Source organism: Thalia democratica, chromosome 9, assembly GCF_965202585.1.
Source record: "Thalia democratica chromosome 9, ktThaDemo2.hap1.1, whole genome shotgun sequence".
NCBI lineage: Eukaryota > Metazoa > Chordata > Thaliacea > Salpida > Salpidae > Thalia > Thalia democratica.
In genome coordinates this window covers 26,083,608-26,099,994 of record NC_139173.1, presented here as the reverse complement: position 1 = coordinate 26,099,994, position 16,387 = coordinate 26,083,608, and the positions used below count along the sequence as shown (strand labels likewise).

The 16,387-nt window shown below is 25.9% G+C and overlaps 1 protein-coding gene across 1 annotated transcript; it reads right to left on the bottom strand.

The window, feature by feature from the left end:
* Positions 1–297: 297 nt before the first annotated feature.
* Positions 298–12,679, bottom strand: LOC145845129 (peptidylglycine alpha-hydroxylating monooxygenase-like). Its single transcript, XM_082952551.1, has 11 exons — positions 12,103–12,679; positions 10,017–10,192; positions 9,749–9,809; positions 8,996–9,083; positions 7,577–7,678; positions 6,331–6,444; positions 5,378–5,526; positions 4,837–5,017; positions 3,397–3,457; positions 3,136–3,235; positions 298–410 (listed from the first exon to the last, which is right to left on the bottom strand). The coding sequence occupies exons 1-11, from the start codon at positions 12,677–12,679 to the stop codon at positions 298–300; spliced, it is 1,722 nt and encodes a 573-aa protein (XP_082808677.1).
* Between the last annotated feature and the right edge of the window lie 3,708 nt (positions 12,680–16,387).

Below are 16,387 nucleotides of genomic sequence, written 5' to 3'. Positions count from 1 at the left end.
TTTTTTTAGTTATAGTTTATTGAAGGATAAAAAAAAGACGATAAAAACATTTGGTCTTAGGACCTGGTGCACGAGGAACCTTTTGGTTATCGGGTCGCACACCACGGATACCTTTTAACGTCTTGTCCAGGACAAAGTTATATAATTTAAAAGCTTATCTAAATTAATAAGTTGTTTTAATATTCTATAAATAGTATACAAAATTGATAAATAAACAAGATAAAACTATCTATAAAGCACTTATTATACTACTTTATACATTTTTAAATATTTGAGTTTCAAAATAAAGTACATGCCTTAGTACACTTCATAATAATTTCCTACATCATTTAAAACATATTCATCCATTTGCATTGGTTTTGGAACTTTTGGTTTGATTGCTTTTTTGCTGAGTATTGCTTCTTTTGAGTCTGTATAATGAAAAAGTTAATGGAAACTTTTGTTTTAAAATAAGTTTTGTGTATACATTTTAATCATAAAGAGAGTTTATGCAATAATATTAAACGTTATCTACAACTTTTAATAACTTACTTTTTGATTAAAACTCTGTACAGAATTTAATTTACAACTAGGTGCAAAAATATATAATACACAATAATTAAAAGTTAAAGAGTATTAATTTTTTTAAGACGGCGTTTTGCTATACAAATTCTTCAACTATAAAACATCATACTCAAAGTAAAGCTTTTCAAAGTAAAAGTAGTTTTTGAACAGGATATTTCAAATTACTTATCAACCAATCTCTCCTATATAGTAAACGGATATATTCGTGTTTACCACATGTTTTGTCAAAATTTAATTTGACAATTAAACATTATTTGACACTTAAATAAATTCTTTCAAACAATATAAATAAGACTCAATTTTTCAGAACAAAATATATTTCATGCTTCTTTCATCAGTTGTATACTAAGCAATACAAATAAAATTTCAAATCTAACTTGTATAGTGAAAATGCAATCAACGTAATTAATAATTATAAAGCAAAGAGTAATTAACAATACATAAGTACTTCTAATTACAATGCAACTAAAAAAAAAATAATAATAAAACAGAGCAACAACTTATAAAACAATTTAAGAAAACAACGAAACAGTATAATCAAAATCTTTATGTTTACACAACTTAGGTTTTCTTAACAAAATACAAATAGCCTCAAGTTTAATTAAATCCGAAATGTGAAAACAATTTTTAACAAATTTAAATCTTTTTAAATTATAATTACTAGCACAATCAAGGTTATTTACTAAGTGTTCAGCAATAGCAGATCTTTTTTGAAGCATTTATTACTCTAATAGATTTAGTTTTCTTATTACTCTTACAAAATTCATCGATACTTTTTGGAATATGTTCCTTTATTCTTTTGCCAAATTGTTTTGAGGTCATCCCGACATAACTAGCTTCACAGAAGCAGTTAAACTGGTAAACTACCATACTTTGTTTAAATTCTGCTATCGGATCTTTTCCTCCAGGTCTGAACATTGGTTTGGATACGAAAATAACAATCGGCTTTGCCGAATGATAAGTTCTACTTACTAATTGACAAATCTCTCTTTCTAAAACTCCTGAGTTCTTATTGATATAAGGCAATACTAAAGGAATCAAGCATTTCTCCGGTCCTGCTGGCTTTATTTTGTTCAAACTATTAAGATGGAAATTTATAATTTTATTAACAAGTTCTCTAAGTACAAAGTAACTTACTATAGATATGTCGACGATTGTTTTGTAGTAGGAAAAGATGAGGAAGAGATAGATGAACTCTTTAGTGTGTTAAACAAAACACATTCTTCAATAAAATTTACTTTAGAAAAGGAAAATAATGATGAATTGACTTTTCTTGACTTTTTAGTTAAATGACACAAGAACCAATTTTTGACATCCGTTTATAGGAAGAAAACTTTCACTGGTAACTACTTAAACTTTCATTCATTCTGTAGCATGAAGAGAAAGAAAAATTTAATAAGAACGCTATGCCATCGAGCACATAAGATCTGTTCAAGAGAATTATTTGATGACGAAATAAAACAGATAAAATTGATATTAAATAAGAATGGCTATCCACAAGAACTTGTTAATAAAATTATAAATTTTCATCTTAATAATTTGAACAAAATAAAGCCAGCAGGACCGGAGAAATGCTTGATTCCTTTAGTATTGCCTTATATCAATAAGAACTCAGGAGTTTTAGAAAGAGAGATTTGTCAATCTAAAGTAAGTAGAACTTATCATTCGGCAAAGCCGATTGTTATTTTCGTATCCAAACCAATGTTCAGACCTGGAGGAAAAGATCCGATAGCAGAATTTAAACAAAGTATGGTAGTTTACCAGTTTAACTGCTTCTGTGAAGCTAGTTATGTCGGGATGACCTCAAAACAATTTGGCAAAAGAATAAAGTAACATATTCCAAAAAGTATCGATGAATTTTGTAAGAGTAATAAGAAAACTAAATCTATTAGAGTAATAAATGCTTCAAAAAAGACCTGCTATTGCTGAACACTTAGTAAATAACCTTGATTGTGCTAGTAATTATAATTTAAAAAGATTTAAAATTGTTAAAAATTGTTTTCACATTTCGGATTTAATTAAACTTGAGGCTATTTGTATTTTGTTAAGAAAACCTAAGTTGTGTAAACATAAAGATTTTGATTATACTGTTTCTTTGTTTTCTTAAATTGTTTTATAAGTTGTTGCTCTGTTTTATTATTATCATTTTTTTTTTAGTTGCATTGTAATTAGAAGTACTTATGTATTGTTAATTACTCTTTGCTTTATAATTATTAATTACGTTGATTGCATTTTCACTATATAAGTTAGATATGAAATTTTATTTGTATTGCTTAGTATACAACTGATGAAAGAAGCATGAAATATATTTTGTTCTGAAAAATTGAGTCTTATTTATTTTTTTTAAAGAATTTAATTTAACAACAATATAAAGTTTGAACGATGTGTATTTTTACTTTATACAAATTTATTCAAACTTTTTTTATTTAGGTTTTATTTCAGTGCAACGTTTAAGAAACGTTTTAACAAATAACAACCAAGTATGAAAAGAATGAAAACAAAAAAAAATTTAGTTAAAATTTTATATAGTATACATACAAAAGATGCTTATAGTATATGAAACTAACAAACCTAATCCAGCGTATCCCGGATAAGGGCACATGTTACTGGCTGTTGGTGGAAATTTCAAGTGCAAGTTGTCGTTCCAACAAATATGATCATCCATAGAAACCTTTAAAATTATACCGTGGTTCCACACAAATTACATTTGAAAACAGTGTTTGTACAGAATTTCAAAAAGTACTTACAAAAATTGTTTAACATAATTCATACCAACTTTTGGTGAGGTTAAAGTTTATATTAAGACCGTAAATTTTATAACAGACCAATAACCTTCATGTTTTGAGTGTAGTACATCATATAAAAGTTACACATCTCATCTTTACCCGTAAATCTGTTTATTTTATCATCATTTATTTTTTCATGTTAAGAATTTTTATAAATTATATAAACTATTATAAAAGAAGAAAACTAAAAATATACGTTTTATCAGACCAGCTAATAATTCATGTACATAGATTTATTAACATTATTAACATTAATACACTTAATCCATCTTTTGAATACTTAAGAAAAAATTTCGTTTACATTTTATTTAAACTAGTCACTGAAAAAAAATATTTGTTACATTTTTTAAATAAGTTTACATTTTTACGTGGTATAAGACGTTAAACTTTTTTAAGGTACCAACTTTATAAATGTTTAACAATTTGATATCTTAACAACCTTTTTATGTAATTATACATCAAAAAAAATGTTTTAAAGTTATTGTAAAAGGTTGTAAAGTACTAAACTATATAAACTGTTAAGTTTTTTTACTCTATAAACTTTTTATATTCTAAAAACTTTTTTTTTAATTTAATTTAAGTCGAAAAGTAACTGTACTTTTATAAATATAAAAGTAATTATAATGCTTTAGCAGGAAATTAAAATTTAAGACTTAATTAAATCAACCTACTGCATACAAAAAAAAAAACTTTAATTTCAAATTATATTATAAAAACTTTAAAATTTAGTTAGTAAAGTAGTTTCATGAGTTTCTTTGAAATTGTTAGTAAAACTTTGTCTGTTGTTGTTGCTTTTCCGTCAACATGTTTTTGTTTAAAATAAGTTATAAATAAGCAGTAAGGTTTGTAATGAGAAAAAAACTATAAATAGCTTCAAACAGTATACTTTTGATATTAAAAACATAGATTTAAATATACTGATATTTCTATAATATACTAGAAACTAGTATAAAATTAAGTTTAATATGCTAAAAAATTTTTTTTTTAGTATTTTAGCTTTATATGAACGTACTTTATATAAACTATTACTTTGGAAATTATGAATAAATTAGTATTTAATGTTATTGTATAAAACTTTCTACATTATATCTAAAAATGTAGATAAAATACCATTTTATCGATTACTTAATTAACAATGAACTTCGAAACACAACCATCGACAACAACATACGAGATAATCTACGACCAGTTTCGTACTTATTATGACTCATTAGGCAGGCATAGTCGCTAGAAACCGCTGTTGAGATCAAGTGGGTTAAAGTCATAATAAGTACGAAACCGGTCGTAGGTTGTCTCGGATATTGATGGTCTTGTGGTGAAATTCATTGTTTGTTGTTGATAGCAAACCTCAACTTTGTTGATGATGGCCGTAATAAATACTGGTTAAAAGTGATTTTTTAAGAAACTATGAGATAAATAGATGATATATGTTAGTAACAAAAAAGTGTATAAACTTTAATCGTTGGAATTTTAAAAAGTTAATAACCCGCAAACAGTCTCGACGTCACGATTGCTGACGTAATCGCACCTTGCCATCAATTTATCGCCACGTTCCAAAGTGATGACGTCACCCACTCTTTTGTAAAATGCTTCCGGCCACTTCGGGTTTCCTTTCCCGATCATCTTTGACTTGCCATCGCGAACCCTGTAAGCTGTCACCACTTTCCCTGTTTAATGATTGTAAGCACTAATGCATGTGATTGATAGTGTCTTTTAATAGTTGTCTGTCAGCAATCAGCATAAAAACATAAATCTAAATGATAATGATAAAATTTTAAATAAAGTAGTTAAAAACAAAAGTTAGCTTAGTAATCGAGAAGTAACAAAAGCTAAAAAGTTTATATTCAAAAAATTACATATTTCTAGAACTAAATGTAAACATAGTACTTGTGTTTAGTATTATATGTTTATATTTTAAACTAATAAAAATGGCTTAAAATTCGATAACTAAATTTACTTAAAATTATTTTAATTTTGTACTTTAATATTAAAAACCCTGCTTGAACTTTGTGTATTAAAAAACCCACCAAGACCATGAGCATGGGTGCGAAATGCGAAAACGTTTAGTTTTGCATCAACGTCGTTGACACAACTACCTATGCCGTACCCCTTTTGATGGGGAGGCACATAAATGTCGCTTGTGCCAATGAGGTATATTCCAGCGTAGTACTTTTGGCTATTTGAAAATTAATAAAGTTAGTAAGAAACAAATAAAACAAATTACTTTGATATGTTTTATTTGTTTGTGGTTTAAATTTTTTATAGTTTCTTTTCTACATAAAGTTTTGCTTTACTTTGTGTTGGAGCTATTTATTCTATTTAAACGGATTCTTGCTAAATTAATGTTATATATCATACAGTAAAAAAAAAATTAAACTATTCTTTTTTTACTGACCAACTCTTAAAATTGGATTAAAAAATTTATTTTCGTACAAACTTATTTTCAAAAAATATCAAAAGTTACATAAATTTTACTAGATGTTTTGTATAGATATCAGACGTTATTTTGTTCAAACTTATTAAAAAAAAAAGTTAAAATTTTATGTTATGTTTAAAACGGAGAAAACAAGTTTTGAAAATTTTTTGTTTTTGATTTTAAAAACATAAAAATTTTAACTTAAAAAGTAACTTTATGTTTCTATTTTTCTACAAAAAGTTATAGACCTTAATCTGTTTTATAAAGTTTGAATATAAAACTTTTATTGCAGTAAAAGTTTTAGAAATAAACTTTTATACAACGATATACTACTTAGTTGGGATTTTTAACTAAAATGTTTATGTATAAGAAAATGTTTAGAAGCTTAGTTTGTAATAAATATGGTTTAATATATTCTAAATCTGACTATTCTCATACAAAGTTTTTTACTTAACAAAAACTCTTCTTTTTTAAACCAGAAGTAAAAATATAACTAAGTTTTCATTTTGAGAACTTTCAAACGCTAACGTTTAAAGTTTATAAGATCTAAAGTATATAACTAACGGTTTTCTAGTAGCTACCATTGTAATTCCGCTACAATCTGTTTCTTTTGGTTTCATTGCTTTTTTGTAATGTATTTGCACGACAAAACTTCTAACTTTAAATTTGTCTCCGATACTGAAAAATTTATTATAGAAAGTTTTTAACTAGGTAGTATTTATCATTTAAAGAGAATAACAAAAATAGTTAACAATATAAACGTATTTTGTTTTATTTTAAAACTAAATCGTATTTTACGTAAACCCATTTAGATTGAAATGTTTTGAAAATGAGTGTTTAAAAATATTTACTTACTTTATATGTTTTAATTTAAAAAAAATAAAAACAACATAATATTACTATACATTTGAAATTATAATAAACAATTACAAATAAGTATTCACCACAATCTATTTTGTAAGTACTTCTAAGGTACGCTTTATTTAAAGACTTTTAGAAACTGCTAAAGTTATTTACCAGAGAAACACTCTAAGTTTACCGAACTATCTTTATTACTAATTCTGATCATATGTCTCATTCATTTTTTGTTGATACTGTTTAGAATTGTATATACACAGTGCTTTATATTCGTTTGTGTATTAATTGAAAACTTAAAATATGTTACTAAAGATCTACTTTAGTGTAAATAACACAGTGAAAAAAAGTTTATTTTTACTTAACTTTATATCAAAAAAGGTAAATTAAAGATATTTGTACGACTAACAAAATGTATTTTTTAAAATTTTTACTTGAGCGATAACTATATACTTTTTACTTTTTAAGAAAATATCTTAAAATTAATAAAAATGTGTTTTGAATTTACCTGCATTTAATTTAACTATTAAAACAAAAAAAAATACAGTTAATATTTTAATTACGTTAACACGCAGCAAATTTTAGTAAGTTAGTATATAAACTTTAAAAAGAATTAAGAGTTTTATGAAAAAAGAAAAACTATATATATATTTTTTTTTTAAGTTTTTTACAGTTGTTGATCAAACATAGCATTTCTAAACTTTCAAAGCAGCAAAAACTATCATATGAAACGACTTAAACGACAAATTTAACACTAGTTTTAAGTTTATCGATTTATCAGAATAAAACAACTGTAATAAATGTATTTCTTAAATGATTTTTTAAGAAAAGTGATTGACAATAACTAAAGTTATAAAAAAAGACTTTGGTTTTATTAAAAGTAATCAATTAAAAGATGTATATTTGGCTTAATTTATTTAGATGTCAAAAACCTAACAAAAACATAAATTCTTACCCGAAACCAACGTTTTTTGGTAACTTCAGGGCTTTTGCATCTCTGGCCCAAGCATAAAGTGTCTTTGACTTTCCTGGACACGTGCTACCCATCTTACATTTCCTTAAATTTTATTAGTTTCCAGTTTTTTTACGTTTTAAGAAATATAATGATTAGTTTTCTACTTGTTAACCTTTTTATTGGCACGTTGTAACTTCAATAAAACTGTTTGTTAGACAATAAAATAATCAAAGCACATAAATATAGCATAAGGACTTGGTGTATAACACTAACAGCTAAAAAAACACTCACTAACTAAGAAATTAATATTTAGAAACTAAGAAAACACGCTAACAAAATAAATAAGTTTAAACTAAAATATGAATATTTTTTCAATAATTCTAATAGATGCATAAAAACATTATTTTAGACGTAAGATTTATCACAATTACAGCAAAATTACGTTTCTCAGCAAAAAATAAAAGTAGAGGTCTTTTAGTGAAATCTGTGTGTAAACCAAAACTTTTTATTTTCTCTAGTAGTTTAGCTGTTTAAAAATTAAGTAGAAATGACACTGCAAAGTTTGATTGAATTAGAAACTTAAAAATGTTTTTTATTTATTTTCGTCTAAAATACGAAGGCTTCAGTTTGTATACATTTTTTAGATTGTATTTAATTTTGAGTTACTAAGTCTGATTTTTATATTTTAAATATTAAATGTTTAAAAAAAATATTAGACTTGAAAACAAAACTCATTTCATGTCAAGCTGATAAAAATAATCTTGTTGAAAACATTTCTTTTACTGAAATATAACATTTTTATCTTTTTTAAACTGGTCAAACTTAAAGTTTTAACTTTACTCTTAATAACAGTGAAAAGAAAAAATTAAATATACAAAACTTTAAACTTAAAGAGTTAGCTTGATCTGTTTTTATTGTTTTATATAATTAACTTATAAAAGTTTACTATATAAATTACTGTGCAATTATGTCAGTATTTCCACCAAGAGACCTAAAACCTTAAAAAAATTGCAATAGTTATTGAAATTTTATAATAATTTATTTTTATAAATTTATATTCTTTCGTTCTTTCTTTAAGTTTATGATTACTTAATTTAAATTTTGTATTTTCGAGATAGTGCCTGCTTATTTTAAAGAATATTGTACATATTAAGAAAAATACTAAAGTCAAAGATTGAACATCAGCTTTGCAAAATTAAGTTCGAGTCTGTCTACCTTAATTTAAAAAATGTATTTGTTATGCTTATATACTATATTTAAATTTTTCACCATAAAATTTTTCATCTCATCACTTAAAGTTTATTCAAAAATGTATTCAAAAATTTACTAAGTAATAAAAAAAACTGTTAGTATAATTACGTTATAAACTGCAACAAAATGTAGGTATTAATAGTAATTTGTATCAACTTATTTACAAACCATATTTTTCGTTCGGCAACTTCATCTTCACAACCAAACACGAGCATGTGGTGAGCTTTACTGGCCACTGCATGGGGCTCGAAACTTGCTGTAATTTAATTTGCTTGTCAATTATATATATGCTATATAAAGCAGCTCATTGAAATTATAACGTTATAAACTGTCAAAATTAAAATTATATTTTAAATTGCTGTATTAAAGTGTTTAAATTGCTTGTAAGTTTACTTGATAAAAATAATATGTACAAATTGGACTAGCTCATCGAAAGTATATTAGTACGAATTTTAAAACTAAAAGTTTAATACTTATTTTTGTTACAAGCTACTTCAAAAATTCTTCAACCAAATCAGGTAGTTTTATTAATGGTTTTTTTTTTTTATAACACTACATTTAATATTTAGCTTAAAAGTGTATTTACATATACGTTTGTAAGTACCTGTATTCATATTCAAAACATATTTATATACGTTAACTTATATTTAAAAAACAATTTAAATTTGTCATTTTCTTAATTTATTGTTAACTTAAAATAATGAAAGATATTAACAACTTAAAAACCAAGTTGTGCTTATAAACGTGGGTGTCATAACGTTATAAAAAACTTTAGTGAGTTTAAAAAGCTTACTTTAACTTTCAAATGGATGTTTTAATTTTTTGATCGTTAAAATAAATCAAATCTATATTCATTCAAATTGTACAATAAAGATAAGTAACTTTAAAACTATATAATATGTTTTATAAATAAAAACTAACTTATAAACTTTTCAACATCTGCATTTGGTATTTTCATTCCTGTACACATATATTCGTCGTGCTGGAAAAAAAATATAAACTTTTGTTAAAACTTTACCTATATCTACTTATTATTTTAATTCAAGAACTATTTTTCAACACCGATGAACCTACTTAAATCAAACAATGAGCTTAATTTGTTTAACACTAATTTATTTCGAAATACTTTAAACATCTGATACTCTCTTTCTTCTTAAAAATTTTAATAGTACATACAAACTCTTCTCACCATACTTGTATGAACATTCGGAAATCTAATATTATATTCTGTTCTTTCCCCTGGAAGCTCATTTATGCTGGAAACTTCACATTTTTGATGTGATAAACTAATCGTTATTAGTAGAAGCAAACAAAATATTTTAGAGCTCATCATAATTCTTTTGTATTTACACCTATTATCTTTAACTGTTTATTTTTATACTCAAATAAATTTGAAACTGTTTAAAAAAGTTAGTTAAATGACCAAATTAAACAAAGAAGTTCAATTTACCTCTAACAGTTTTTTTAAATGCTTATTAATTAATTTGTGTCGCAATTTTTACCGGATATGCTTTCGATGACTACCAGCGGTTAAATAAAAAGTTATTAAAAAACGATAGATAGTAAACATAAATTTAATTAAAAATTATTAGATTTTTGTTAATTTGATGAAAAAATAAAAATTTAAGTTAATCCTTAATGTCTTCATGAATTCTTGTTTTATTTTTTTCAGAACTTTAATTATAACTGAAGAGCCCTACCACGCGAAATATTGTTTTGAAAAAAATAAATTTCTTATTTGTTTTTACCTACTTGAACTGAAGTTGAGAACTTTAATTTTTTATCAAAATAAAACAAAAAATTATAAACTTAGTTTAGCAAAACTACAGACTATAAATTATAAAACTTAAAACTTTTAATTTTCGATTGTTTATAAACAAGCTTCATAAATGTTTGTTTAAGTTTTAAGAACTTAATTGTAAGTGAGGATCTCAATTACTTATTGAGTGAAACATTTTTTTTTTGAATTATAAACTACTAAATAAGTTACGTTTAATAAAAGAGTTATATGATCTCATTGATTAACAAAATAAAACATTGTTTTATGTGAGAATTTGTAAACTTATGAATTTATAAAAACTACTGTGTGTCTAAAATATTGTAAATCTAATAAAACTAATTGCAGACTACTTTCTTACTTTAGAAGAAAAAAAATTACAAGGTAAAACTTTTTTTAATTACGAAAAAATCATATGCAATATATAGCAACATTTTTGTGGCTACTATTATTTTTTTTCTTTTACAAACGTTTTTTCTATGACAAAGCCATATGTATTACTTGATAAATTAAGTGTTTGGTGTAAATACTACTTAAAAATTTAAAAACTTCAAACTTTTTTTAAAATTATTCTGTAAAGTATTTATTATTTTAAAAATTTTATTTTGAGTGATTATTTTCTACTTCAACACTTTATAAACGTTTATACAGTTTTGTCTACAATTTTTGCAAGAATATAGTAAAAGATTTTTTTTTTGAACTAGTTAAAGGAGTGTGTAGTTTATTTATACTGTTAAGTAAGACAATGCTGAAAACTAACTTGTATTGTTTTTTAATTTAAGCATTAAAATGGCCAATAGTGTTTAAATAAATTTTTAACATTTAGAACCTGTTTTTTTTTTGCTTTTAAGCTACTTACAATCTCATTGTAATTTTTATAATTGGTACACCTAAGTCATTACTGAATAGAACGTTGACTATTAAAGGCAATGTGTGTGTTCTTTACAAAACAAGGTACTTTTTAATGAAACATTTTTTGTTGTACTTTTTGTTCACATTTTAAAACCCAAATAAGGTATGGTATGTTGTAGAATAAGGTTGGGGTAGAACTAATAAAATAAAGTTAATGAAGAACACACATTGCTTTTAATAGTTTACTTTCTACCGTTTCAATATGTTCTGGTCGATTTAACATATCGATTATAACTCCCTAATAACTGTTAATTTTTTACATTTTTTAAAAATTTTTTATTCATTTTGAATTCAAAATTTGTATCTAAAAATTATAATTTTACTTGATGAAATAGTATACTTTTAGTCTTGTTTATGTTTAATTTATTCTTTTTTTGTTGTCATTTTGAGTGTTTTTAAAACTTTAAGTTAAGGTTGTCACTGTCTTGCAGTGGCGTCGTGTGGTATTTTTCCTAGGTGGTGCAGAAAAAAATCGAGTTGCCTCTGCTCGATTCGCCCCTACTCGAGTTGCCTCTGCTCGAGTTGCCTCTGCTCGAGTTGCCTCTGCTCGAGTTGCCTCTACTCGAGTTGCCTCTGCTCGAGTTGCCTCTGCTCGAGTTGCATGTACTCGAGTTGCTTGTGTTCGAGTTGCTTCTGATCGAGTTGCCTCTGCTTAAGTTGCTTCTGCTCGAATCGCCTCTGCTTGTGTTGCTCCTACTCGAGTTGATTCTGCTCGACTTGCTTCTGCTCGAATCGCCTCTGCTTGTGTTGCTTCTACTCGAGTTGATTCTGCTCGACTTGCTTCTGCTCGATTCGCCTCTGCTTGTGTTGCTTCTACTCGAGTTGATTCTGCTCGACTTGCTTCTGCTCGAATCGCCTCTGCTTGTGTTGCTTCTACTCGAGTTGATTCTGCTCGAATTGCTTCTACTCGAATCGCCTCTGCTTGTGTTGCTTCTACTCGAGTTGATTCTGCTCGACTTGCTTCTGCTCGAATCGCCTCTGCTTGTGTTGCTTCTACTCGAGTTGATTCTGCTCGACTTGCTTCTGCTCGGATCGCCTCTGCTTGTATTGCTTTTACTCGAGTTGCTTCTACTCGAGTTGCTTCTGCTCGAGTTGCTTCTGCTCGGGTCGCCTCTGTCTGTGTTGCTTCTACCCGAGTTACCTCTGCTCTGCTTTGTTTTCATTTTTGTTTACAATAGCTTGTAGAATGATACTTAAGCGTGTACTGTTTTAGGGAAATTTTAATTTAGTTTATTTACCGCAAGGTATTGATTTTGCGGTAATTCTTGAAGAAATTTTGCCTCTTTGTTCATTTGCGGCAGTCAGCTAACAGTTTGCGGCAGTGAAGTGAGCAAAATGGTCGTTTTCTCAATTGGAGTTTTATAAGAGGTTTTGTTCTAAAAAATAACGAAAACTTTATAGATACTTAATTTTTTCTTACAAAACTTTAAGGTGGTGCAATTGCGGCAGTGCAACACTCCACACGACGCCCCTGTTTATATATATACTTACAATAAATTTGGAAACATTTTAGATTAAGTGTTATGTACTTTAATTATACTTAATTGTTGTATTACATATGCTCTCTAGTCTCTGGTATAATGTTTTTCGTTTTTTTATTACAAAGATGTTTTTATCTTTTATAATTTGCTTTAGAATAAGAACTTTCTTCTTTTTTCTAACTTTTCATTTAAGTGACAATTAAATGCCTGAGAGCTAAATTGTATATGTTTTTTGAATAACTTTATTACTTAAAGGCAGTAACTTACAAAGCTTTCTACCAATTGTTTTCGTGCAAACTTATCAAAATAAATACTTTAAATAATTTTTACAGAATCAAGAAACTGTACAATAAACAAATCTACTTATTGGTATATATTTCTAAGTTAATATCCATTAAACTTAGAAGACTTGTATGAAAACTATAACTGTGTTCACTCATATGGTTTTATTTTTCTAAATATAATTCTTTTTTGCAACACTAAATTGCAATGGAATTGTTTAGTTACGAATAAGTAAAAATATAACACTATTTTAAAGTCCTTACATGCATTATGCCATGCATAAGTAAATTTTGGTTTTAGACATTGTTCTTCATAGTGGATTTCAGCTGCAAAAACTAAGCGCTTCTGATTGGCTAAAGTTTTACTTCTGTAAAGTTTTTATTATTCTCGTTTTTGTCTTTAATTTTCTTTTGTTGTCCTAAGTTGGGTTAGAGGTAAGGGTTTAGCTTAAAAATTTTTGGTAAAATAAGTTAGAAATTTAGATTTTATTATGTACTGATGTATTGTTTCTTAGCTCATTTTTATTATATTACGAATGATAAAAGTTTAAAAACCTTACTACTACAGTCGACCCATTAATTACACACATAAACATAGTATATAGAACTATACATTATATAAACCTAAAAAATTACCAGAAACACTAACGAAACGTTATTAAGTAATCATATAAATTTTATAATTAAACAAAATTTAACTTAACTTTTTAAAGTTAACTTAGAAGTTAAATGTTTAATCAGAACAAACTATTTTTTATACGATATGTAATAGAATAAAAAAGAAAGAATCAAGCTGAAGAAAATATTCAATTAACCAAAATTGCTTGGAAATTTATTAATATGTTAAAAGTAGACGATGGTTTAAACTTAAAAACTGTACAACGACGCAGTTAAAATATATTAGACTCTATTTGTTATTAGTATATATTGTTTTAACAGGTTTACAATGTACTGAAGCACCATAAGTCACATGAAAGTAAATAAAGAGTCTAAAAGTTATATTATAGTTTTACAAACTGTTACGTTAAGTTAGCTAACTAAAGTTTTACTAAAATATGATAGAATAAAACACAATGCTTCACAAAGTATTTTTTCTGCAATAAATTTGTACAACAAGTTCAATAAATCGCCAATGGAGATGCATGGTGTTTTCGCGGAAAAATTAGTCCTTAAAAAATCCCCTAACTTAAAACTTTATTAAACTTCGGTATTTGTTCAAACATACAAACACAGTACTGAGATATCTGAAACAATTGAAACAGTACTCATACAACACCAGCAACAACAAAAACAATCTGAATTTTCTTTGAAAACTTTCCTGACCCGTTACAAAGGTCAGTGTAAAACAAGTTGAACTTGGATGAAGTTTTTTTACTGAATCCAAAAAAGGTTGGTCATGTGATAAAGACCTTTGAAGCAGATTTTGAATTTCATGTAAGATCCTTTGTTCGTTTCATTGCAATTGTCACGCACTTATCAAATTTTGGATTTCTAGTTTGCGGACAGGTCACTTTTTTTGGCGGGAAAAACAGCTTGTCGGTGTTGCACGAGAAGCACCGCAAGATGTGGCCGACACTATTGGCGCAAAAGAGCAGTAACATAATTAATAAAAACTTCAAGTTTTTGTTTAAGAGTTTTTTATTTTACACTTTGTTCTTTAGTAGCTTTATCTTATTTAAACTACTTCTTAATAAAATTTCAAGTAACTTTAACAAATTTGTTTATAAGCTGTTTGTCATATACTACTTTTAAAGTCTTCTCTAATAACAATAACACAATAAAGTATAATTATATTCGTTACAGTAATGCAGTTGGTATATTATATTTAACACTAACAATTAACAAAATATTGAGTATATAATCAACAAGTAAATAAATAATAATATTTGATAACCTTCAATATATTTTAGCTTTTAAAAAACAATATAAGTCGATGTACTAAAGTTTTGAACATGTTTTTATTTCGAACCAAAACGCAATTTATATTAACTAATTTGTTATGTGTTGCTTATTTTACACAAAATTTTAGATGAAAAATAAAAAAATTCAAGTTTTTAAAGTGATAATTATTAAAATTTCAAATAAGATTTTTCAAAGTTTACTGTTGTATTGTATTTTTGATCTAAAAACTTAAAATTTAGTCTACATCAGGAGTCAGCAGACTTCGGCCATTGAGCATTTTATAGCTTATAAAAGACTAGTGAGAAACAATAAATTCAACCTTTTTATAAATGTGTTTTTAGTTTAACTTTGAGTTAATAGTGATAATTACTTAGCAATCACTTCATTACAACTTTCATTATAAAAGGTTCTTTAAAATATTCCATACAAATTTTTAAATTAACTGCAGCCCGTAAAGATTTTTTCAGCAAATTGCTTTTTTGATATATCTAGCTCACAACTTAAAATGCTCTCGACATCTAGTCTAATACGTAGAAGTTTATAAACAGCATGTAATTGTGTAATGCTGGTCCTCAAACCTTATTTAGTTAAAATTATTTATATAACTAAAGTATATAACGTATAAATTACTTTTATAAAGAAAACTTTATTGGATATTGTTCAAAAATTTATGAAGTCTTACTTATATACAATGTATTTTATACTTTGATTCAATTATTAATACAAAAGGAGTTTTTTTTTAATTACTTTATAAATTTAAATAGAGTCCGTTTCTTTTACAAAAAAAAAACTGAGCTAGTCTCAAAGCTCACTGTTAATTTTTCTACAGCTTAGAATCGTAAGAAAAATTTAACGAATTATTTATAGATCTTAGGTTTAAAGCTTCTAAACATCAGTGCTAAATACCAAAAAACTAAATAAAGTTCATGGCCTAAAACCAGACTTAATTAGAACTTAGTTATAGCATTTTATTTTTATATTTAGACAACTTATATAAAACTAATCATTTTATAAAAATGATCAATTTTATTTCAATAAACTAATAAGAACTTATTAAAATAACTATTTTTGTGTAAAACCTAAGTAGTTTAATGTTTTATATACACTACAGTTTTTAAAATCTTGGGCTTTAGCTTTTTTAATAAGAAAGTTATTTTAAACAATAAATAAAAAAACTAGAAAATGTTTTAATCAAACAATGTTATAC